The 23,057-nt window shown below is 65.9% G+C and overlaps 3 protein-coding genes across 6 annotated transcripts; 1 reads left to right on the forward strand and 2 right to left on the reverse strand.

Moving 5' to 3' along the window:
* Nucleotides 1-1,304: 1,304 nt before the first annotated feature.
* On the reverse strand, nucleotides 1,305-3,877 carry RASSF7 (Ras association domain family member 7). Of its 3 annotated transcripts, none has more exons than XM_012769476.2 (6): nucleotides 3,784-3,877; nucleotides 3,143-3,273; nucleotides 2,251-2,963; nucleotides 1,974-2,096; nucleotides 1,818-1,899; nucleotides 1,305-1,741 (listed from the first exon to the last, which is right to left on the reverse strand). In XM_012769476.2, exons 2-6 carry the CDS (start codon nucleotides 3,264-3,266, stop codon nucleotides 1,710-1,712), a joined length of 1,074 nt encoding a protein of 357 aa, XP_012624930.1. In that variant the 5' UTR covers nucleotides 3,267-3,273; nucleotides 3,784-3,877; the 3' UTR covers nucleotides 1,305-1,709. The 3 variants fall into 3 exon arrangements, with proteins under 3 accessions (XP_012624930.1, XP_020142029.1, XP_075857738.1); XM_020286440.2 differs by lacking the exon at nucleotides 3,784-3,877 and adding an exon at nucleotides 3,642-3,774; XM_076001623.1 differs by lacking the exon at nucleotides 1,974-2,096.
* Nucleotides 3,878-4,427: 550 nt separating this feature from the next.
* LMNTD2 (lamin tail domain containing 2) lies at nucleotides 4,428-9,924 on the forward strand. The gene is made up of 16 exons (XM_012769463.3): nucleotides 4,428-4,647; nucleotides 5,234-5,283; nucleotides 5,622-5,801; nucleotides 5,893-6,051; nucleotides 6,366-6,453; nucleotides 6,585-6,740; nucleotides 7,053-7,121; nucleotides 7,206-7,294; nucleotides 7,560-7,837; nucleotides 8,086-8,179; nucleotides 8,293-8,482; nucleotides 8,572-8,691; nucleotides 8,767-8,951; nucleotides 9,236-9,351; nucleotides 9,435-9,487; nucleotides 9,694-9,924. The coding sequence occupies exons 3-16, from the start codon at nucleotides 5,641-5,643 to the stop codon at nucleotides 9,823-9,825; spliced, it is 1,890 nt and encodes a 629-aa protein (XP_012624917.2). The 5' UTR covers nucleotides 4,428-4,647; nucleotides 5,234-5,283; nucleotides 5,622-5,640; the 3' UTR covers nucleotides 9,826-9,924.
* LRRC56 (leucine rich repeat containing 56) lies at nucleotides 9,854-22,220 on the reverse strand. Of its 2 annotated transcripts, XM_012769467.3 has the most exons (15): nucleotides 21,850-22,220; nucleotides 20,999-21,197; nucleotides 20,652-20,714; nucleotides 20,173-20,246; nucleotides 19,508-19,695; nucleotides 18,347-18,434; nucleotides 16,677-16,737; nucleotides 14,194-14,290; nucleotides 13,923-14,123; nucleotides 13,192-13,363; nucleotides 12,651-12,827; nucleotides 12,506-12,570; nucleotides 12,250-12,392; nucleotides 11,903-12,021; nucleotides 9,854-10,807 (listed from the first exon to the last, which is right to left on the reverse strand). In XM_012769467.3, the coding sequence occupies exons 5-15, from the start codon at nucleotides 19,682-19,684 to the stop codon at nucleotides 10,470-10,472; spliced, it is 1,638 nt and encodes a 545-aa protein (XP_012624921.1). In that variant the 5' UTR covers nucleotides 19,685-19,695; nucleotides 20,173-20,246; nucleotides 20,652-20,714; nucleotides 20,999-21,197; nucleotides 21,850-22,220; the 3' UTR covers nucleotides 9,854-10,469. The 2 variants fall into 2 exon arrangements, with proteins under 2 accessions (XP_012624921.1, XP_075857739.1); XM_076001624.1 differs by having other exon boundaries at nucleotides 19,508-19,698; nucleotides 20,999-22,220.
* Nucleotides 22,221-23,057: the final 837 nt, after the last annotated feature.

Genomic DNA, 23,057 nt, shown 5'->3' on the forward strand with positions numbered 1-23,057 from the left:
ATAGCCAACCCTCCTGAGTGCCAGGGAGTGGGGAAGCAAGTCCCCCCCACCCAGGGCACTCCCAGCCCAATTGACCTTTGCACTCTAGGCTCTGCCCCATGTGACCTGTGTTTAGCTGTGTCTGGGGCCACAAGTCCAGGCTTCCAAGCACCTCCCAGGACAGGTGGTTGTGAGCTGGTCAGTGAGCTCAGGCAGGAATGTGGACAGGAACAGCACTGGGCTGGGGGTTCTGTCCTGCAGACACCAGGATCAGAAGCCTCCTCCTGCTGCCTGTCCTCTCCTATCCCCTTCTCCCTGCTCAGCCAGGGGTACTCAGCCTCCGTTGCTCCCCACAGCAGCGGGCTTCTGCTCACCCGGCCTCTGACGAGTGCCCTCCCTCAGCGCCCATGGGTGGCTTCCTTGCTCCTCCAGGTCAGCACTTCCATGTCCCCTGTGGTCTGCCCCAGAGGAAATGGGAGTACCAGATCCAGCTTAGGGGCCACCCCAAGAGAAAGCTGAGTTTATCCCAAACTTTCCCACCCTTCAAACCCCGCACAAAGTCCCCCATCATCTAGGGCATCTCCATTCTGTGTCCCCCAGTACCACCCATGGCTACACCCAGGCATCAGGGTCTCCGAGGTTCTGCTCATCACAAAGCTTTCTTCTCCAACTCCAGCCATGGCCCTAGGAGCTTGGAGTGTGTGGCCCATCCTGAGGACCAGGGCTCTGCAGGAGAGGTGACAGCCAGCCCAAGGGCCCAGGCAGAGGCTGGGCTGGGCTGGGCTGGGCTGTGGACGCCACCCTGCCCCAATTTCAGAGCTGCAGGCTTGCAGCGGAGGCTTCATGCCCACCTGGGGAGGCAGGGACAGCCCCTTCCTGCTGGTGCCCAGCACCCATCCTGGGCCTGCTCTGGGTGAAGCTCCCTGGGCCTGGCTGACCTAGGAATCTGGGACCCACCCCCACGAGCTTCGGCTCTCAGTAAACCTGACAGGCGGGTCTAGCTTGTCCTGGCATCCTCAGTTCCTGCTGCTGGTGGGGCACAAGCCAGGTGAGGGGGAGCCAGGTGGGAGAGAGGTCCAGACAGCAACCCACACCAGGGCTAAACCGGCAGGCCCCACCAGGCTGGGGCCCTCAAAGGAGAGCCCCAGGGCGGGTGGGGCCCCCCCATGTCCCAGACTTGTACCTTACTGAGGACTGGTCCGTGAGGGGTGCCATTCTAAGGAGCCCCAGCTGTGGCCAGACCCAGGGTCCCCAGCACCCCGGGTGTGGAACAAGTTCTAGACCCCACAAACCCCGCCCAGCTCAGCCTCAGCACACACACAAGCTATTCTGGGCAGTTTATTGAGGTTTCAGTGTCAGGGTAGGGGAGGCGGCACACAAGTTCTTCCGTGTACACACACACGCACGCGCACACACACACACGCACACACCTCCCACAGGCAAGCATATATCCATCCACAGGTTGAGCACATTGTCCATGCAGCTCCCATCCCCAACATGGAGTCCTGGCCTTTGGGGCCCGGCAAGTTCTCTGCGGAGCTTGGCAGAATTGGCGAGCAGCAGGGTGATCCTCCCAGCAACCCCCCCCAGGATCCTGAAGCAGCAACCCCAGGGCTTCCCACTCCACGGGGGGAGAAGCCTCTGTGACCACCCACTCTCCTCCCAGGGTCCGGGCCGGCTTGTCTCAGCTGTCCTGGCTTGTCCGTCACCAGAGTCTGGGGCAGGAGCTGCTACCTCCAGGAATTCTGCCTCATGGGGGCAACTGTGGGGAGGACACAGGTTGAGGAGGCTGAGGCCAGAGGACAGAGTGGGGTTAAGGGGACAGGAGGCAGACTTACCCTCAGGGCTCAGGCTAGGCTTGAAGACAGGACTCAGGGGGGGTCCTGGGAGGGACTCCTCTCTTCCTGGAGCCAGAAGGTCCTGTGGGGAGGGCAGATCAGCTTGAAGCTGGGCCAGGGCTTCACCTCCCAGCCTTCCCCGAGAACCGCTCCCACCTGTGGCGGGGACCCGTCGGGCCGTGGGGGTGGTGGCAGTGCAGCGCCCGTCTGCTGTATGAACTGCTGCAGGTTGCACTGCCGGAGCTCGCGGTTCAGCTCCTCGAGCTCCTGGGCCTGGGCCTGGGGGCACATGGGACCCTCAGGGGGCACGGCCAGGGGGTTCCATGGCCTTTGTGCCCCACACAAAGCACTCTCCCTAGTCTGATCCCGTGACCAACCCCCAATCTGCCCGAGTCAGGGGTGGGGAGCAGTCGGGGGATGGGCCCCGGCTCACCTGCAGGGCACGCTCTGCAGCCTCCAGAGCCCGGCTCACCAGGACCAGACTGCCTTGCAACTCCGCGCTGTGCCGCTCCTGGATAGCCAGGTCCTGGCGCAGGCGCTCGGTGGCAGACGCTGTGGGCGAGGGGGGTCCAGGGGCCTCTGCAGCCAGCTGCAGCTCGGCCTCCAGGGTGCGGGCCTGGGCGTCCAGGGCCTGCAGCCGGGCAGCATGCTCTGCAGTGGCCTCGCTCAGCGCCTGTAGACGAGCCTGCCCTTCTCGCTCTCGAGCCTGCTCCCGGCGCAGCTCCTGTTCCCAGAAGGCCTCGTGGCCCAGCTCCTCTGCGTTCCTCTGCACCCTGAGCTCCAGGCCCTGCAGGTCTGCCCAGCAGCCTGGCGTGGGTGCGGTGGGGGCCACAGGCTCGGGGGGCGAGGGGCTGGGTGCCAGCCTGGGGCACCTTGGGCTGCAGGTCAGTGCTCTGCGTGGCTCACGGCCTGGCGCTGCCCATGGCTTTGAGGGGAGGCTGGCACGAACTGGACAGCGCTCAGGGGGTGGACAGCTGTCCGAGGAGGGTCTTCCAGCCAGGCTAGGCCCTGTGCGCCGCAAGACAAACTGCACATCATTGGCAAACTGTCCGCAGGTAGCCTGGGCGCCCACTGGACACTCCTGTGGCAGCAGCTGCCGCTCTTTCTCCCTAAGACGCTGCACAAGCACAAAGCGGCCCGTCTGGCCTGGGGAAAGGGGAGAGGGTCACCTACATCGCCCTGCGTTCTGTCCACTTGGCTGGAGGAGCTCGAGAGGGCAAGGGTGATCGGCACCAGCCCCACCCACCTTGGGGGGAAAATGGGGCTGGACGATTGGGCCCTCCCAGGTCTGCCTGTATGGCCCGGCTGGCCCGCAGGGGACTCACCTATTGCTTGAGCTAGTGCAATGACCACTTCCTGGCAGGTGGTCTGCTCGGAGACGCCACAGACCACACGCTGGATGCCGTCCACCCACACCTTCAGCTCCATGGCCGTCAGCCCCAAGGGCATCCCGGTCCTGGGAGGAGGGCACAGGCCACAGGGTCAGGCTACAGAGTTGCATTCTGGCCCCAGAAGTGGTTCAGGGCTTTGGCCCCTCAGCGTGGGCTGGGAGGGCCCTGGTCCAACACTCCAGGGCACTTCGAGGCCCCCCCTGCCCCCGCCCCGACCTCCAGCCCCTCCGCAGTGCCCGGCTCCCGGAACAGGGCGAATCATTAACCAGCCGGGACTTCCTGTCCGCCACCGGCTCAGAGCGCACCGCCTCCCCCGCGGGCGGCGGGCGGCGGCCGTCCCGGGCACCCCCACGCGAGCCTTGCCGCCGGGCGACCCCAGGGCGGCGTCTTCCCGGGCCGCGGCCGAGACCCCTCCGGACCTCCGGCTCCCGACCTCTGCGCAGCCGGCGCGCCGCCCGCCGGTCCCGGCCCGCAGCCCCGGGCACCGCATACGCCCCGTCCGCTCCCGCGGGAACGCAGCGCGTCGGAGCTGGCGCCGGCCGGCGCTCCGGAGGCTCGGGACCCGCGCGGCTCACCTGGGCGCTCGCCGGCCTCCGGGCCTGGGGCGCTCCGCGGCCGCCGCAACCTGCCGCCCCCAGCGCCGCGGCGCGCCCCGGCCCCGCGCCCCCATTGGCCCGCAGCCTGCTCGCCCCGCCCCGCCGCGCCCCCATTAGCTGCCGGCGCGTGCCTCCCGCCCCCGCCCCCGCCCATTGGCTGCCTCCGCCCCGCCCCGCCCCGCCCCATTGGCTCGCCGCCGCGCCCCGCCCCCAGCGGCCGCCAGGTGAGGGCGGGGCCGGCGGGCGCAGGGGGCGGGGCCGGCGATCGCAGGGGGCGGGGCCGCCGAGGCGGGGGGCGGGGCCGGCGGCGTACCTCTCGCCAGAGCCTGCCAACCGCGTGGAAGTGATTAGGTATCCCCGGTCCGCAGGCCGCGCGTCGGACAGGTGTCTGGCCCTGCTCCGGGGCCGACTTCCTCGGCAGCCTTCCAGAATGACGCGCCAGGGACGGGGCGCGGGCCTGGGGCCCCAACCCCCGAACTTCCCTGACCGGCTCGAGGGTCAGGGCCCGCGGCGGCAACCTCGGTGGGGGAGGGGCCGCCCAGACTGCCCGGACACGGGCAGGTTCTTAGCCCCAGCCTCCTCCCACCCCCCCTCCCGGGGCGGGGGGTCCCCGGTCCTCCTGATGTTTTGTCGCCCAGGCCAGGCCTCACGCCCAGGGAGGCGACTTTAAGCCGCTCCTCCACCGTCCCTGCCGCCGCAGGTGGCTGGACCGGAGCCAGCTGGGCGCCGGGGGCGTTCAGGGCCTGTTCTATCCCACTCAGATGCAGCTGAGGGCGTGGGGGGTCCTCCTGCTGCCTGTCCCCTGTGCCTGCATGGGCGGCCCTACAGAACCGAAAATCGCAGGTCTGAAGGATGGATGGATGTAGGGGTCAAGGGGGCGAAGGCTGGGGTGTTTGGGTCTTGGGAGTCAGGTCTGGCACGCACTTTTGTCCTGGGGCAGAGAGAGTAATTGCCATGGCCATGGGAACGTCCCCAGGGCTCCCCCGGGGGTGGCCCAGGTGGTGGTCAGAGGCTTCGGAGGGGGCTGGGAAAGGTGAGGCTTCCAGTTGGAAAGTCAGGTGGGTGAGCACCAGTCACTGGGGCACAGAGGCTGTGTGTGGGGGGCCATTGCTGCTTAGGGTTCAGCACAGCCCTCAGCTTCTCACTGCTCCCTGCTGCCTCGCACCCCCACATCCACGCCCGGCGCACTCCCAGGGCGGCAAGGCCCCCATACCCAGCCATCGCCACCCTCAGGCTGCAGGGGGGCACCTCGGCGTTGAGGCGTTGGCCACTCTGTGGGCCCCGGGCCTGTTCAGCTAGCTGGGCAGTGGCTCAGCCTCTCCCCATCTCCTCCAGTCGGGGCTGGCTCGGAACTCACCCCGGGGGGGGGGGGCCCTAGTCTGGGGTCTCCCTGGAGGCTCCTGGTAACAAACAGCCCCTCCCCTTCCAGGTGCTGGTAACCACGGCAACGGTATAAAGCCCTTGGCGCTCAGGCCTCAGGTGAGTGTTGGGAGTGGGGCCTTGGGTTGGCACCTCTGGGGTCATTTGCTCTAGGTGAAAGGCAAGGGTGGTGGGGGGGGCACAACAGGGAAACGTTCCCTGGTGGGTGACCTGTTGGCCTGGCCTGGCCTGGTCAGAAACACACAGGTGTGGACGCAGTCTGGTGTCCTGTTGGGTAGACATGCCCGCGTGTGGGCCTCCTGGGAGAGTGATGCCGTGTGAACTGGCGGTGCTGCCTGGGTCTCCCCAATGTGAGTGTGCGTGTGTGTGTGTGTGTGTGCGTGTACGTGGCACCACACAAGGAACACAGGGCAGACTCAGCCCCATCACCCTCCCAGCTTCCCAAGAACATCAAGAATGGCCCCTAAGTCTGGCCAGGAGGCTGAGGGAGCCAAGGAGGAGGCGCTCCCGTCCCCGGCAGATCAAGAGGTGGCCAGTGGTGCAGACCCCACAGTTCCCACATGCCCACAGGGCACCGAGCCCCAATCTGCGTGGGTGTTCTGTCCTGTCAACTTGCAGTAAGGAGGGGAGGCAAGGGCGGTCAGCCTCCTGGGCAGGGCCGGCCTGAGAGGCAGGCCTGGTCACGCAGCAGGGGTGCTGGTATTGCAGGGTGGCCCCGGAGTCCCTGGACCGCTACACCCTCCGGATGCTGTGGGGACAGCGAGAACTGGAGATCCAGGCCTTGCGGTGGGCAGTCCTGAATGGCCAGAGTGCCCGGGACTATCGCATCCTGCAGGAGGTGGCCGGCTTCCCCGCCCCTGCTGTGAGGTCAGCAGCAAAGCCCCCAGCCCAACCCAGCCCCTGTCCTGGCCCTAGCTCCTGGTTCCTCTCTGACCCTAACCCCAACCTGTGCCTGGCCCTGGGTAAGTTAACATGCCCTAACCCTAACCCTAACCCCAACCCTTACCCCTGAGCATGACCCCTGTCCAGAACTGGCAGAGCCTGCCCTGGCCTGCAGTGCTGTGTGCCCTCTGGCCAAGATGACAGCGGAGCCCGTCCTTGCCCCCTTCTTGGCCGCTGATCCGGCCTCAGGAGCCCTTGCTTGAACCAGAGGCAGGCTGCTGAGATCGCTCCTCTCCTAGGAGTTCCTGCAGTAAGGAAAAGCTCCTGCAGAAGCAGGTGCAGAAGCTGACCCTGGAGCTAAAAGAGCAGAAGGAACGGGCTCGGCGGGTGAGGCGGGTGGGGTAAGGGAGTCGGTGGGGGGGGGGCGCTGGCTTGGGGTGAGCCAGGCTGGGGCTGGCCAGGGGTGGGGTCTGCAGAAGGACCCTCGCTCCCCCAACCCACGGCCCCTCCCGGAGCAGGAGAAGGCGGACCTGGAGGAGCGGCTGCAGCAGGCCAACAACATGCTACAGGAGCTGGATACTGAGCTGCAGGCCTTCCAGAAGTCTTGCCTCCTGCAGCTGGTTGAGTCCTCGTGGGTGGGCCGAATTATACGATCCCAGACTGGCAGCGTGGAGGTGAACCCACCCTACCCTCCCTCCTGCCTCCCAGCCCCCTCCAGCCCTCCTTGGACCTGCCTCGGGCTGGGCAGCCAGTGTGTCCCCCCTCCTGTCAGGTGCCTCTGCTGGGGTGCCCTGGCCTGTCTGGAGGCCTGTCCCCCATCAGACTGCCTCTGGGACCCTGGCCCGCGGCAGGGAAGAATCATGTGGTCTGTGGTCACACCCACCTGACACACAGGGCTGGTGAGGTCAAAGGGGAGAGAGGTGCTTTGGGGGAGGGGTGCCCTTCCCCCCAGGCCCTGCCCACTGGCCTCCAGTCTGCTCTTGCAGGTCTTGACGGCAGAGACCCTGATGGACCCCAGCGACTCCTCTGATGACCAGGCCCCCCATGCTGGGGAGGTGAGCTAGGCCTTCCACGAGTGTGGTCAGGGCTCTGGAGCCCTGCAGGAGGGGAGGGCCACGTGCCTGTTATTTCCCGGCCAGAGTTTCCGGCTGGAGGATGTGGACTGGAACAGCATTGCCCACCGGTACCCCAACCTCTTCACCAACTTGGAGTCCACCTCAGGGCACAAGTAACTGCACTGGGTGGGGACTCCCTAGGGGCCGGGGGGAAGGGAGGGCTAGCCTTGGCAGATGTAGACCATGTCCAAGTTGTCCCTGGACAAGTCACTTGAACCCTTCAAGCCTCAGTTCTCTCGTCTGTAAAGTGGGTTAGGGACGAAGGGAAAGGGGCCCGGGCACAAGCAGGGGTGCCCCACTGCCCTGGGGAGGCTGGCCGGGGGCAGGGCTAGGGGCTGTGGGGGCAGGAGCAGCCAACCAGCAGATCGTGGTCTGCAGGCATCACCGGACACCCCCACCGCTGGACACATGGAGCTTGGGTTCCCCTGACAGGCACTCGGAGGGGTGCCACAAGAGCGTCGAGTGGAGCACCCTGCCCTCTGTGGACATCGGCAGCTCAGGGAGTACAGGCTCCGACTCCAGCAGCTGCCAGCTGGGCGTGCCTTTCCGTGTGCAGAAGGTGACGGAGCAACCAACCGAGACGAGGAGCTTTGCTTCTGAGCAGATCCAGGCTCATTTGAAAAAATTCAGCAGAGACTCCTCCAGTGGGCTGGAAGGTGGAGTGAAGCAGGTTTCCCCCGCGACCCTTCACCCACCCCCCAGATCTCCACCCGGAGTCCCGTAGAACTGTTCTGCGGCCGAGGGTCCAGCCACCTGTCCTGACTGGCATCTGACCCATGGCCCCTGCTCCCTTCCCAGGATGACCCTCGGGGGGTGCAGGCCTGCTCTGGCCTCCTGTGGGACACCCCCATTGCACATGCCATATGGGGGCCCCCACCTCCAAAGGGCTGGCTGCTCTCCCTAGATTTGCAGAAAACCCACTCTGACCAGCCTAGCAACACCATGATGTCAGAGCCCAGTGTGGATGTCCACCAGGACCATTTCGGGCCTGGGCCGAGGTGAGGGGGCGTCCCTGGCCTGGTCTCCCAGCCGGCTGGGAGCGGGCAGCTGTTCTGGGGTGCGGCCTGTTCGTGCCTCTCCTCTCGGCACAGTGCTCCCCTCCCTGCCCCAGCTCCACCGACTACTGCCTGAAGATCGTGGAGGTGAGCCCCCGAGAGAATTTCGTCCGCATCCTCAACCAGTCTCTGGAGGGCACGGTCGACCTGGGCGGCTTGGTGCTGGAGCAGCTGGTGCGCGACTCCCCGGTGTGCATGTACCGCTTCCCGCCCGGCACGCTGCTGGCACCGCGGCACCACGTGACGGTGTGTCCCGCTCCCCCAGCCTGTACACGCGCTTGCCTGCCTGCCTGCCCGCCCGGGCGCCCCTCACCCGCCGCCCCCGCCCGTTCCAGGTTTGGGGCGAGGGTTCCTGCAGCACCAGGCATCAGCCGCGCCCGTCCTCCGGCCACCAGCCCGTGCGCTTCCGTGGCGACTGCGGCCGTGTGACGCTCCTCCTGAGCCCCGAGGGTGAGGTCAGTGCAGGTCCACCTGGGGGGGAGGGAGGCCGGGTGGCCTGGGCGGTGAGCAAGACCCAGGCGCCCTTGCAGGTCCTCAGTGAGCACCAGGTCTTGCGCTACGTGGCCCCGGTCTCGGGGACCTACGCTGACAACACTGACCTGTCCATCGACTGCTTCCCGCTCTCCCATAAGTGCGAGCTGCAGCGCCGGCCTCGACCCCCGCGACCCCCGCGCAAGGCCCGGGTGCGGGACGCCCGAGTTGGTCGCCGGAAGAGGTCAGGGTGGGGACCACGGGTCCCTCGGTCGCTGCCTCCTCTCCATGCCCCGCCCCAGCAGAAACCGTCGCGGACTCCCTCCTTAGGCCTCCGCTCCGCTAGGACCACTGCGCTGGCCTGGTGCTGTCCAGGACCCCCACCTCCCCTCCAGGTCCCACTGGGCCAGTGCCCGCGCCCCATTTGTCCAGGACGCCCCTCCGGCCCTCCTCCTCCCCAGGCCCGGTATTGCCAGGACCGCCTTTCATGGGTGGACTGCGGCCCTCACGATGCCCTCGTCCCAGCAGGACGCGGGGCACCTTGCCACTTGTGAGCGCCCACAAGTTCTTCCCCGTGCGGGAGGTACCGCCGCTACCCGAGGGCGCAGAGCCCTGGACGCTGGAGCCGCTGCCCGCCCTCCCAGGTGAGCATGGCGACGCTGAGGGAGGCGCGGGCCTGCGGGGAGGCGCGGGCAGGCCTGACCCACCCCACCACTGTCCCGCGCAGAGGCTGGGCCGGGCCTCGAGGACCACCAGGTCCCGAAGGAGCACAAGGTCCGGGTGAGTGAGCGTGCGGGGGTGACCCTCCAGCCCGGCTCCTCCCCCGCCCCTTCCCACTTGGGGTCTGTCCCTCCCCACCCACCTGGGGGCTTCGCCCCGCCCCTCCCGGCTCCCCTCCCTCTCCCCGCCCCTCCCGGCTCCCCTCCCTCTCCCCGCCCCTCCTGGCTCCCTGGCCCCGAGCGAGCGCTCTCGGGCCCCGCCCCCAGGTGTGCCGGAAGAGGGTGGACCCCGGCTGCCCGATGGTGAAGCTGGCCGTGCAGAACACTGCGGAGAGCAGATACGGCTTCCGCTTCCTCAGCTGCCCGCCGGTCACCGTGGACACGTGCCGGCGGGCCTAGGCGCACAGGAGGCGTGGGAGGCTCTGGCTGGGCGGGCAGCGCTAGCTGCAAGCTTTATTGAACCAACGTCACCCACAAAGTAAACAGCACTTGAGCACACCTGAGAGTCGGAAATGATTCGCTTGGTTTCTGGCCGCCCCATTCCTGCATGGGAACCCCACAAGTCCCCCGAGGACCAAGTCCTGGCTGTTCCCCGGGCGGCCTCAGGCAGGCACCTCGGACCCAGGGGCAACCCGAGGGCGCTTGAGCAGAGGATGGACTCCCAGCCCCAGCTCTGCCACCCGGGCCCTGGCCCTGGCCCAGCCCCAGCCCCAGCAGGGGAGGTCTCAGGCCTGGCCCCTGGCCAGTCCTCTTGGGAACTCTTGGCCCCATGGAAGGGTGGGGATTGGACCCTCCCTGCCCAGGCTAAAGCCAAGCCTGGGCCCTAACCTGGGCTCTGGCCTCTGTGGTCCCCTGGCTGCTCCCAAGACCCCACTCCCCTGGGGGCCTCTCCGGGGCCTGGCCCAGGCTCACCCCCCACCCCCCAACACAGCAGCCCAGATGCTCTGGTCTGTGGGGCCAGAGTCCCTGTGGGGCCACAGGACCACATGGGGGGCTCCTTGGCCCCAGTCCAGGCAAGCTTGGCAGTGAGGGCGGGGTGCACATTAAGGGTGGGATTGAGCCATAGGGTTCAGGTGCCGCCGGCACTGGAGGCCTGGGGGTCTTGCCGCAGGATCCGGTGCTGGCTTCGGGCCTGGACATCCCTGGGCTCCAGCGCTCAGGCCCGAGGCCACCTCCAGGGCTCTCAGGGCAGTCACTGCAGCCACCCCACGGCCCAGGCCAGGCCCCTCACCCCGGCCAGGCCCCAGGCTGTCTAGGGCTCTGAGCTGACGCCCCCTGAACAGGTCTGCAGACCTCCAGGGGGAGCTGCTACCTGAGTCAGGTGGCATTGGGCATTTGGGCGGAGAAGGAGTCAGGTGGAAGCTTAAGGTCCTGGAAGGCTCTAGAAAGCAAAGAAAGGGACGGCATGTCCTAAAGGCTGCCAGGCAAAAGACTTGCCCGGTGGAGGGGGTCTGCAGCCTGGGGAGGTGGCGCCACAGGCAGAAAGGGCTGCAGGGTCCACTCTGGGCCCCTAACCCCAGCCCACTTCTGGACCAGGCAGAGAGGCCACAAGGCCTGGGCTCTGGCTGTGGGTCACCTGGGTCCTGTCCCCGAGGGCCTGCTCACAGGCTGGTGGCCCCTGGCCAGTTCCTGAATCTCTGAAAGGGAGTGAGGCTCCACCAGCACAGGGCAGCTGGTCCTGGCCCTGCCGTGCCCACCTGGACTGGCGTCTGGAGTAAGGGCCCAAGCCCGCCTGGCTGCCACTCCAGCTGCTCCTCCTCCTCCTCCTGGCTGTCCGCCCTCAGTCCCTGCAGCCCTCGTCCACTGGACAGCCGGCGCTACACCCTCTGGACTCTCTGAGGGCCCGCTCCTCCCTCTGGCCCCTGCCCAGATACCAGCCAGCACATGGAAGGGCAGGGGCTCAGCCTGCGTGTCCTGGCTGTCCTGCCCCCGATGGCCATGCGGCCCCTGCTTGCAGTGCCCCAGCCCAGGCTTGCCCGCCATGCTGGGCAAGGGCCCTCTCTGCCTTGCAGCTGTGTTGTCTTGAGCCAGTGTCCTCCAGAGAGGGTCCCGCCTGCTTAATCCTATGTCCTCAAGCCCAGCCACAGGTCTCGTCTTCAGGTGAGGGGGGGCGCCCTCCCTCCTTGGTCTCACGTGGACTTGGCGGCCTCCCTCCACCCAGGGCCCGGTGCCTGCCCTGAGAACTGCCCAGTGGGTGCATCTTGCTTGCTGACACCCTGGCCCTGGAATGCCCTGTCTCTCTGGTGTCCAGCTCAGGCGGCCCCGAGGTCCCATGGCTCGGGGAGGGGAGACTGGGATTGCCTTCCCAGGTGTGAGCCCCCGGCCCCCAGGAGAGCACCTGTCTGCCAGCCCCTCCCAGAGCCAGCTGAGGAAAGGGGGCCGATCTGACTCCCACTGGTCTGAGGTGGGGGCCCCCCACTGCGGGCGGACATGGGGTCCCTCTCAGGCATTGGGGTTGGGTGGGCAGGCTCAGTACCTGAGGCCGGGCTCTGGGGGCTGCAGGGAGTCTTGGGCTCAGCCTGGTCATCTTGCTCTTCAGGGGCCCTTCCTGGGCCCCGGGGGGCTGGGGCCCCTTCCTGCTGGGACCCCAGGTGCCTAGAGGGGAGGGGTCAGGGTGGGGGAAGGAGAAAGCTGCAGGCCTGTCCCTTCTTGGAGCCAATCCCAAAGGAGTGGGGGAGTCTAGGAGGTGCCCACCAGCCTTAGGCTCCCAAGACCAAGTCCTCTGGCCATCTTAGGGACCAGTGATAGCCCAGCCACGGCACCCCAGCGCCAATCCGCCCACACCAGGCAGGACACACAGAGCGGGGGAGCAGGGGCACCCACCCTAGGCCTGGCTCCCGCCGGGCCCTATGCCTGCCCAAGTCCAGAAGGTCACAGCTGTCTGCAGGGTCAGGCCCTAAGGTGGAGGTGCTGGTGGCCAGATCTCCTGGCCTGCGTGCGGGCAGCTGCTCCGGCGGCACCCAGGCCTGAGGAGGAGGAGGGAAGGCTCGGAAACCCCGATTCTGGAATGCTATAGGGCAGGGCGCGAGCCCTGGGCCCCGGCCTGCTTTGGGGAGGGAGGGGTCGGGGGAGGGCGTACCTGGCACTGGTGCCTGCGCTCCCGCAGGCCTTTGGTGGGGTTCCCGCAGAGGACTTGGCCAGCACCTGAGGAAGACGGGGTGGCTGGGCCTGGGCTGGGGTCAAGGGGCTGCAGGGTCAGCTCCAGGCCGGGGCGGGTCAGTTACCGTGAGTGAGATTGCTGGCGTTGTCTGCCTGGGCCGGGTCCTCAGGAAGCAGGTCTTGAGGCAGGGGGCCCCCGGGGACCAGCAGGGAGAAGGACCAGGACCTGGGGGCCCGGGGCTGGGTCTCAGGCAGGGACAGCTCCGGGTTGAATCTCTGCAAGGGGGCTCCCTGGAGACAATCTGCAGGAGAGTCAGAATTGGAGGTCACCGGTCCCACCCAAGATTGTCCACAGACCAGGGCCCGGACACCCAAGCCACGTGCCCCGAGGCTGGCCTGTGATGTCCCTTCCTTCCAGAGCGACCCTCGTGTTCAGAGCCACCTTACCCACCCGGTGCTGCTCACAGAGACAGGGTCCTGGCCTGGGGGTGATGGGCACAGCTCTGCACACCAGGGGTTAAGGCTGGAGGCCAGCGTGAGAGGTGGCCCCCTCATCTCTGAAAGACCTGGGGGGCTGGGGTGGTGATCTCTCCCTGGGGGGCTGGGCAGAGACCTCCTGTGCAGTGGGGTGGGGGGTGGGCGGGCTCGGCAGGAGCTGCCGCCTACCCAGCCAGGGGAGGACGCTGCCCTTCTGGATGGCCTCCTTCACCACGAGCCAGTCCTGGGTCAGCGTCAGGGCGGCGGGCGGGCCCGGGCGCGTGGCTGGCACCTCGTCCAGCACCTGCAGCTGGGGCACAAGCTTCTTCACCTCTGCCCTGTAGTTATAGTCCCTGGGCACCTGCAGGGTGGAGGGTAAGGGGTGGCAGGCCTGGGGCTCCCTCCCCCAGGCCCACCGTGGGGCAGGGCGGGGGGAAGGCCCCGTGCAGGGGCGTGTGGGTCCGTGTGCTGCGGTGTGCCTGTGTGCCCGCTCCGAGCAGGGCCTGCGCAGGGCTGGGACACTGCACATGAGCACATTCCCGTGTAGGGTGTGCACAGGCCTGCAGGGGCTGGAGGTGGTTTTGGACAGGGCGTTCACAGGCATGCTTGTATGTGCGTGCGCATGCGTACGTGACCCTGTGGGTTGCACGTGGCATGTGTGTGGACCTCGCAGGGTGCATACATGGGCAGAGGAACATGGCATGTTTGCATGCAGCCCTGTTGGTGGGGGGCGGTGGGCTGGCCCAGGAGGAAGCACTGGCAGTCAGACATCCAAAGACAGACAGGGAGGAACTCATGGTGAAAGAGCCACAGGGCGCAGGTGGGCACACAGGTCCCTGGCCTGTGAGAGGGCCCAGGAGCCGGAGCCACAGGTGCCTCCCCTCCCGCCCGTGTGCCGGCTGGGTGCGCGGGACACACACCTTGTTGGAGGGATCAGGGGCCGGCCGCAGGCACACCAGGTTCCCCTCCAGGGTGAGCGTGGCCAGCCGAGGGCACAGCTGCAGGTAGCGCACCTGCTCCAGGTCCTCCACGCTGTTGCCCTCCAGGTCCAGCACCTCCAGCTGCTCCAGCAGGCACAGCGGGCTTAGGTCGGAGATGTTGTTGTAGGAGACGTACAGTTCCTGGGCAGCGAGGGCCTCTCAGCCCGGGCCCAGCCTGGCCCAGCCCCCTGCCCAGGGCGCCCAGACCCACCTTCAGTGCCGGGAAGGAGCCGATGCCGTCCAGGTCATTCAGGCCGCAGCGGGCCAGCCACAGCACCTGCAGGCGGCCCAGGGAGGTGCCCAGGTCTCTGCAGAAGGCAGGGTTGGGTGGTCAGTGCGGGGCTGGGTGGTGGGGGCCCTCTGCCACGCCCTGAGCCAGCCACCACCCGCATGCGGCTGCCTGCAGGTGCAGGTCCCATGGTGGCCTCCAGGCTGAGGAAGGGCTGTGCCCCCTGGCCTCCAGCATGGGGAGGATGCCCTCCTCCTCTGCCACCCCCTGGAGGGCCCGGCCTGGGAACTGCCCTCTAGCTCTGCAGGTGTCCTGGCATTTCTTTATTTTTTTAATTAAAAAAAATTTTTTTTTGAGACAGAGTCTCACTTTGTTGCCCAGGCTAGAGTGAGTGCCGTGGCGTCAGCCTAGCTCACAGCAACCTCAGACTCCTGGGCTCAAGCGATCCTCCTGCCTCAGCCTCCCGAGTAGCTGGGACTACAGGCATGCGCCACCATGCCCGGCTGATTTTTTCTATATATATGTTAGTTGGCCAATTAATTTCTTTCTATTTATAGTAGAGACGGGGGTCTCGCTCTTGCTCAGGCTAGTTTTGAACTCCTGACCTCGAGCGATCCTCCCACCTCAGCCTTTCAGAGAGCTAGGATTACAGGCGTGAGCCACCGCGCCCGGCCATGAATACGCTTTTCTGCTTTTCTAAAACGTATGATCGAATCATTTCCCCTTGGAAGTATTTTGTTTTGCTGCAAATAGTGGATCACGTTTCTTGCTTTTGTAATTACTTCTCTTTTACGTTTTAATTCCCAATGTATGTGCTTTTCATATACTTTCATTGTTCTCTCGGCTAATTTGTTGGCCTTCACGATGGCACCTTCTCTCCTCTGTTAAAGTACAGCGCCCTCTGTTAGGACGTCACGTGTCACCTGTGTCCGCAGGGTGCATCTTCTCTCCACCGGGGGTCCTGTGGCCGCCCCGGGGCCGGCTCATGTCCCCGTGGTCTTTACTTCCAGATCTTCATGTTTTATGACATCCTCGTGACCTTTGTTCGATCAACAGAAGCGTAAATAAGGAAATTCGCGAGACCATTTAAGGTGAGGTTGCTTGATGAAGACCCTCACCCTCACCTGGAGATAACGGCGCACAGTAGGCACGTGGAGCCAGTTCAAACCGCTGGGGAACTTGCTCGAATTTTGACCCGACTTCCCCTGCCTCACGCTGCCAGGCCTGGGCTACAGGAAATCATCAGCGTTTTCATGAAACACGCTTTGCTCAGACCCCTCAGCAAACTGTGATCTTCCTTCAGCTTTGTTCTTTCCAGTCCGACGCGATAAACGAAAAAACCATTAACCTGTCTTCCGTGTTGAATGCTGTCTCTGAAGTTAATTATTAAGATGATTTGGGCCGGGCGTGGTGGCTCACGCCTGTAGTCCCAGCATTCTGGGAGGCCGAGGCGGGCGGATCGCACGAGGTCAGGAGTTCAAAACCAGCCTGAGCAAGAGCGAGACCCTGTCTCTACTATAAATAGAAAGAAATTAATTGGCCAATTTCTAATATATATAGAAAAAAATTATCCGGGCATGGTGGCCCATGCCTGTAGTCCCAGCTACTCGGGAGGCTGAGGCCGGAGGATGGCTTGAGCCCAGGAGTTTGAGGTTGCTGTGAGCTAGGCTGACGCCACGGCACTCACTCTAGCCTGGGCAACAAAGCGAGACTCTGTCTCAAAAAAAAAAAAAGATGATTTGGCACGACGGGCAGTGAGCTTTCCTGGCCGCAGAGCCCTGTTTCAGGAGACTCGAGTTTTGCGCGGCATCCGTGGTTGGCCTTGGTTCCGTAAGGAGGCTCCGCCTGGGGGTGGTGCCCACCTGTTCCTCTCGCTGCGGAGCACCTGCCCGGCTCCCCAGCTTTCTGGCCTCACAGGTGCAACCAACAGCCTGGGCTGCGGTGCAGGGATGCCAGGAGTCCCCTAAGCGTTGGCTGGTTTTGGAGTGTCCACCAGAGACCCCTCACTGGTTGGGGTCTCTCTGCCAGAGATCAGCGAGCCCCTTTCAGTCTCATCGGCCATACAACCTGGTGGCCTGACCCTGACCCCGGCTCTGCGTGTTACCTGTGGCAGGTGCCTCCCACTGACGGGAGCTGCAGGGGCAGAGTCAGGCTGCTTGGGGGCGGGGAGGCGTTAGGGTCCAGTCCAGAGAACTCAGGACACCAGGTCAGGATGCCCCGAGGGCCAGCCTGGCCAGGGACCTCATCCTCTCCACAGAGACCCACCCAGGAGGGAGCCTGCCCCAGCGAGACACCCCCGTACCTGGGAGGGAATCCACACCTGCCTGAACGTCCCGCCCGCCCTCCACAGCGTCATGTGGTCAGGCCAGAGTCCCCACCAGCAGGATGCCTTGGAGCTCTCTAGGCCCTAGGGACCCTCACCCCACACGCAGAGCACTCCCCTTCACCCTACCTGGAGCACTCACCTGAGGGAGCCCAGGCGGCTGCCGTTCAGCTTCAGCTGGTCCAGGTTGGGCAGGTGCACCCCTGTGGGCAGCAGTGGGAGGTTCACTCACACCCTGCCGGGGTGTCAGTGCCCCTTGGCCTCCCCCTATCCCCCATTGCTCGTGGGCCAGCCTCTGGGCAGAAGCCTCTGTCCCCAGCAGGGCAGTACCACAGGGACCAGATGGCTCCTTGGGCTGCTCCAGGGGCCACCGATGGGCCTGCTTGTGCAGGGCCCCCCATGGCCACACGCCCCACGTCCACAGCCCAGCCCAAATGAAGCAGAGTGTGCGAGTGGCAGGGCAACACAGACTGTCCCTGAAGCCCGTGAGGCCACTGGACTGCAGGTGTAAGCTTGGAGGAGGGAGCAGGCTGGCTGGGGTGGGGCCCCCTTGGGCCTGAAGCCTGGGTCCTGCCCCTGAACTGCGTCCCGCGAGCACCCCAGTCACCCCGTCCCTGGGCAGCATGGCTGCCGAGTCACTGGAACACTCCGGCCAGTGTCTTTGTGTGGCCCGAGGACCCAGGGAAAGGTTCTGAGTCCTTCAGAGGTTGGGGCACTGGCCCCAGGAGACAGAGTCCCTGGACGGGGACAGGAAGAGGCACAGGGCAGCTGTGGGGTGAGGTGGCCTGGGGACCAGGCCCGACAGGAAGGGGCTCGAGTGACCTCATGGGGGCACGGAGTGGCCTAGAAACTAAGTGGTCACGGACTTAACAGCAATTGCAAAACACAAAATGAGACCAACCGAGATGGCCTGCGTAACCTCACTCGTAATCAGAGAAATGCAGACAGCCCACAGTGACGCTGGACAGGAAGGACCCTCCCTGCCATGAAGGGCACTGTCGGGACAGTTGGTGACACTGGACTGGGGTCGGCGGCCCGGGCGCGCCCTGCGTTGGCGTGGCGTCCCGACTCTGACGCCTGCCCTCTTCGGGAAGACACGTTGACGTGTCAGTGCACAGAGGGCCTGCGGTCTGCTGCTCCAGAGTAGCTCAGGAAGTGACAGTTGCCCGAGCGAGAGACAGAGGGAGGGAGGGAGGGAACGAACGATGGCAATGTTGCAATCATGCATGATGGAGTCTGGTGACTTGGACTTGGGAGGACTCTGCACTGTCCTACGGTGTTTCTGTACGTTCAAAACGATTTCAGGCCGGGCACGGTGGCTCACGCCTGTAATCCTAGCACTCTGGGAGGCTGAGGCGGGAGGACCGCTTGAGCTCAGGAGTTCGAACCAGCCTGAGCAAGAGCGAGACCCCGTCTCTACTAAAAAAAAAATAGAAATTAGCCGGACAACTAAAAATATATATACAAAAAATTAGCCGGGCATGGTGGCACATGCCTGTAGTCCCAGCTATTCGGGAGACTGAGGCAGGAGGATCGCTTGAGCCCAGGAGTTTGAGGTTGCTGTGAGCTAGGCTGACGCCACGGCACTCTAGCTCAGAAAGCAGAGCCAGACTCTGTCTCAAAAAAACAAAAACAAAAACAAACAAAACTATTTCAAAACAAGCTTTGAGAGCACCTAATTTTGAGACGTCAGTTGTAAGGAAACACACACAGCCCCGAGAAGTGCGGGCAGCATTCCTTCAAGAACCAGAAAGAGGTGGTTGTTCCGCAGGGGCCTGGGCCTGGCAGTGGCGGGCGTGGGCGGGGACTCACCGAAGTTCCCCAGGCTGCCCTCACGGGTGTCCACGCTCATCTCCAGCACCCGCACCAGCTGCAGGTCGTCCACCCCGGCCAGGGCCTGCTGCAGAAACCAGCCAGGGGTCAGCCCTGGGCCCGGCCGTCAACCCTCCCCGCAGGTCAAGCCTCCATGGCGGCAGGGGACAGAGGATTCCCTGCCTCATCCACGTTGGCCTTGGCCACGGACAGTGTGGCTGCTGGACTCTGAGTGCATGGAACATGCACAGAGGTTGTGGCTGTGCTTGGTTGGTGGGGCCGCTGTCAGAGAAAGACCTGCCCCGTGGCTGCCAGTCTCCAAAGGAGGCTCACGGAGCAGAGCCATTGTGCCTGGAGCCTGGAGCCTGCAGGACTGCTCATGCTGCAACCCATGGTGTGGGGCCTGCTGCTCGGCAAGTGTGAAATGCAAATGTTTTCTCCTGGGATCTGCCCCTGCCTCCCCATCAAGCGGAATCTTTGAGCAAAGTGGCTGGTGGGGCTGTTCACCTGGAGGGAGGGCCTGGGTGGTGTGGGTACCCAACAGGGTCCTGTATCCCACATCGGCCACGGGTGGGCAGGCGGGGCCCCGACATGGGAGGTGCAGGGTTGCCCGGGTGGCGGGTGGGAACCTGCAGTTAGGGGGGCTCTGTAGTGCCTTCCGGGCCGCAGGTTGGGGTGGGGGGAACAGGAGCTTCCTCGCCAGATGTGGGAGAAGGCCCTTGCCTGCAGCCTGGACATGGTTAGTGCCAACCGAGTACGGCCCCACCTTGGCTTAAGGGCCTGGCGAGTGGGGTACACTGGGGCGGCACGGGAGCCCCTGGCCCAGGGAGGGGCTGGATCCAGACCCTGCTGGGCTGCAGGCCTGAGCTCCTTCCTCACTGGAGGTTTCCTCCTCCCCTGGCACTCTGTGCTTCCATGTGGCCCTGGGCCTCCATGGTTGGCACCCTGCAGAGAAGGGCCGTGCTCTGGTTTGAGGGCCGCGTGCTCAGCAGACACTTGTGGGATCCTGGCCTGGCTAGATCCTGTCTGTGCCCAAATGCCTGGGGACCTCTGTGCCCCCAAGAACCTGGGGCTGCTGGAGCTTTGGGGCCTGGGCTGAGGGTGGCCCCAAGGACACCAGGTATGGAGGACAGACTGGATGTCACCCTCACAAGCACTTACCAGCCGGGCAGGGGACAGGCGCTGCTCCACCAGCTGCCCTCTGCAGCCGTCCCTGCGGCTGCCCGGGCCCTTGCTTTTTGGGCAGGGGTTGCGCAGGCCCTGCCAGCTCAGCTCCCGTACCCGGATGCTGGCCGTGCTTGGCCGAGGCCCCCGGGGTCTGTCCCAGGCTGGGTCCATTCACGACTAACCTGCTGGCAGAGGCAGAGGATTCGAAGCCTCTGAGTGTTTGCTCCTCCTCTGATCTGGGCCCAGCTGAGACCCTGGACCAGCCCCCTGCCGGCATGCCCCTGCACACAGCAGGCTGGTGGGACCCACCCCTGGCCCAGAGAAGGTTCTTGGCCTGCCCTGGCTTGGCCTGATGTTGCCCTTGCTCGCTTAGCTCAGCCTGGAGGGCCTCGTGGCCCCACAGCCTTGGCCAGGACCCCTCTTGCCCGGGCAGGATATCTCTCCGGGTTTCTTCCCATCCTTCAGCAGCGCTGGCTCCAGGCCTTCTCTGAGGCCCCACAAGGGCTGGGAGCTGGGGGTGCTGGGCAGGCCACCTGCAGTGACCAGTAGCAAGCTGCTGCTGGTGTGCTCCCTGGGCTATGGGGTCCTTCTCCACCCGATGGTCTCCGACTCTAGCAAACCCCAGGCCCTCCCACCCCTGTGCCAGCCATGCCCCTCACCTGCAGGCAGCTGCCTTCTCCTGCTGTGGGTCAAACATCTGGGCAAAGAGGCGGCATGTGTCCCCAACTGGTACCTGGAAGAGAGAGCCAGGTTGGCCTCCTGGCCAGGTCACTGTCCCCAGGGTCGCCTGGGATAGGCCAGGCTGAGGTCACAGCACCCAGAAATGAGCAAGTGCAACAGTGGGTGGTGGTGGAGGGGGCTGTCCTGCTGTGGCCGGACCATCCTGACTAGGGACTCAGCCCAGCTGACGAGGAAGGAGACAGAGCCAGGTGTGTGACCAATGCTGGGTCCCTCTGGGTCCCCTCTGGTGCTCACCCAAAGCCCACTTCCCTCTGTCTTGGAAAGGGGTCTGGGCTCTGCTGTTCCTGCCACCTCCATGGACTTGGCCTCTTCGGCACCTCTATCCCTCCAGAGCCCCTCCCTAGGCCCCTGGAGGAGGTTGTCCAGTGTGTCTCTGGGCTACCTGCAACAGGCTCACCTGGTGTTGGTCCTTAAAGACAAAGATGTTTGCACCTGGCCCTGGACCCTGGCATCATGATCCCTGGGGGTAGAGCCAGAAGTCTGCCCGGAACGCCCAGCACCCTCCTCCCTAGCTCCTTCCTCCACCCACAGGCTGGGCCCCTGCCCTCCTCCCTCCTGCACCCCCTCCCTTCCCAGATCTCTTTTCCAGATCAGACTGAGCCTCTTCCACCGCCCCTTGGGGCTCGCACGTGTGGGGTCTCACAGGTGTGGGGTTGAGCACGTGCCCTGCCCCGCCAGGTGTGGGCTCCGTGTGCGCAGGGCACTGGCCCGCTACGCACGGTTGCAGGAGGGGCGCTAGCATACCTGCTGAAGGCACCCTAGAATGCAGCAGATGCACATGTCACCACTTAGAGCGTTCGGGCCTCGCCGGACCAGGGCAGCGTCAGCTGGGTTTGACGGAGGAGGCAGTGGTGGGGAGTGATGGCCCCTGGACAAGCCACTGGAGACCTGTGCCTCAGTGGCCTGGTCTCGAAAGTGGCCCATGCATGGGGGCCAAAGGAAGCTAAGGCCCAAGGTGGAGTCTCCTGGAATTTCCAGCCAGGGTCTCCCCTGCTGCCCACCTTTCTCCAACCAGTGCAAGACCCCAGCCTCGCCAGAGAGCCCAGCCACGGTGTTGCCCAGGAAGGTGCTGGCCACTTCCACACCAGGACTTCCAACCTCAGAGGGGGTGTGAGCTGGTCGGGGTGACCACTAGCCCCTGACCTGCCCCCAGGCCCCCCCACCTCTCCCCTGAGAGCAGTTTACTGCCCATAGCTGGGCCCAAAACATCACAGTGGTCTGAGCCCAAAGGCCCTGGGTCCAAGGACCTGGGGTTGGAGGCTGCATGCACCACAGTCCCCATCAGACACCCCCAGACGCTGCCCCTGGGGTCTGCAGCCTGGCCGGGCCCGTCTGCACACTGCACTGCCCTGCTCCCACCTGGAATGCCCTGCCTTTGTTTCCCCCAGGAGCAGGGCTTGGGCCTCTCCCAGACTCAGCCCCTCAGAGCAGGGCGGGGTTGTAGGCAGGGTCCCCAGGGGGCCAGATCTGACACTTGGGGCCAGTCCTGGCCTCCCACTGGCCCTGCCACTCCGTCTCCGCACCGGCCCAGGTCCCCCCGCACAAGGGAGAGGTTGAGGCCTGCCGCCCGACCCGAGGGTGCGCTCGGCCCTCACCTACAGGTGCGGCCCGGGGTCCACCCGGGTCCGGCCCTGGGGGCTGCGCCGCCGCTCGGCGCTCTCTCGGACGCAGGGCTGTTCTTCCGGCCGCGGGGATGCGGTCCCGGGTGCCATGGCAACGTGGGCGGGGCATCATTTGAATGCCCAAATATTCATAAGCTTGGGACTCTCCGCCCAGCGGGGCTGAGCCACGCCCCTTAGCAACGGTTGCGGGGGAGGAAAGCTGGAGGGGTCCCAGCGCCCGCAGCGGGGGAGGGGCGCCCGGGGTCTTCAGCCACGTGCCGCGTGTTCCCGCGACGGCCCGCGGACGCGGCACAGTTTTCCGGGTGGGAGGGTCGCCCCAGACCGGCGCCTGCAGCAGCGACCTCCGTCTGGGCCGGGCGGCAGCGCAGGCCGGGAAGTGCAGCCCGACGCCAGGCGGGCCGCAGCGCCTGCCCGGGAACACGACCCGCTGCGCCTGCCTCTTGGCGCCCCCCCCGCCCCCTCCCCCCGAGCCGGCCGCGAGCTGGACGCGGCGACGGGACTGGCACCCGGCCAGTGGCGGACCAAGCCCGGCCGCCGCGCGCGTTTCTGAACCGGGGCTGCATTTGCGCCACCCTGGCGTCTGGGACGTTTGCGGCGCGCCTTTGCGAGCGCGCGGGGACAGGCTCGCGTGTTCGCGCTCAGCCGGGGGCGGGTTCCGCCTCAACCGCGGGCTGAACCTGCGGGCCGGTTTGCTCACCGGGCCACGCCGAGCGGGCGGGTTCGGGAGCAGCGGGCGGGGTGGCCTGCCCGGCCGCCGAGCTGGGGGAGCTAGGGGAGGGGCCGCAGGCTGCGCGCGGGCTGGGGGGCGAGGAGCGGGGCCAAGGGCGCCCAGCACTGCCCGGGACTCGGGACCGCGCCAGAAGTGCGGGGCGTCTGGGGTGCGGTGCGGTGCATCGGCACCGTCCCGGGCCAGGCCGCTCCGCCTGCGCTCCGCCTGTGGGGAACGGGGGGCAGCAGGGAGGCCGGCCCCGACAGCCACCTGTGGGCCTGCAGCTCCTCGCGTCCGGCCCGCGGCCCTCGGCTATCCGCGGCCCCCAGGCGGAGGCGTCCGCGGGGGACTGCGCTGCGCAACCCCGCCCGGGAAGGCAGCGGGCGCGGGCGCGGGCGTGCAGGGCTCCCGAGCCGGCCTGGCGAGTCCGGCCGGTTCCCAGGGCAGTCCTGGGCCTCGCCCCGAGACGCCG

This window comes from Microcebus murinus, chromosome 4 (genome assembly GCF_040939455.1).
Source record: "Microcebus murinus isolate Inina chromosome 4, M.murinus_Inina_mat1.0, whole genome shotgun sequence".
NCBI lineage: Eukaryota > Metazoa > Chordata > Mammalia > Primates > Cheirogaleidae > Microcebus > Microcebus murinus.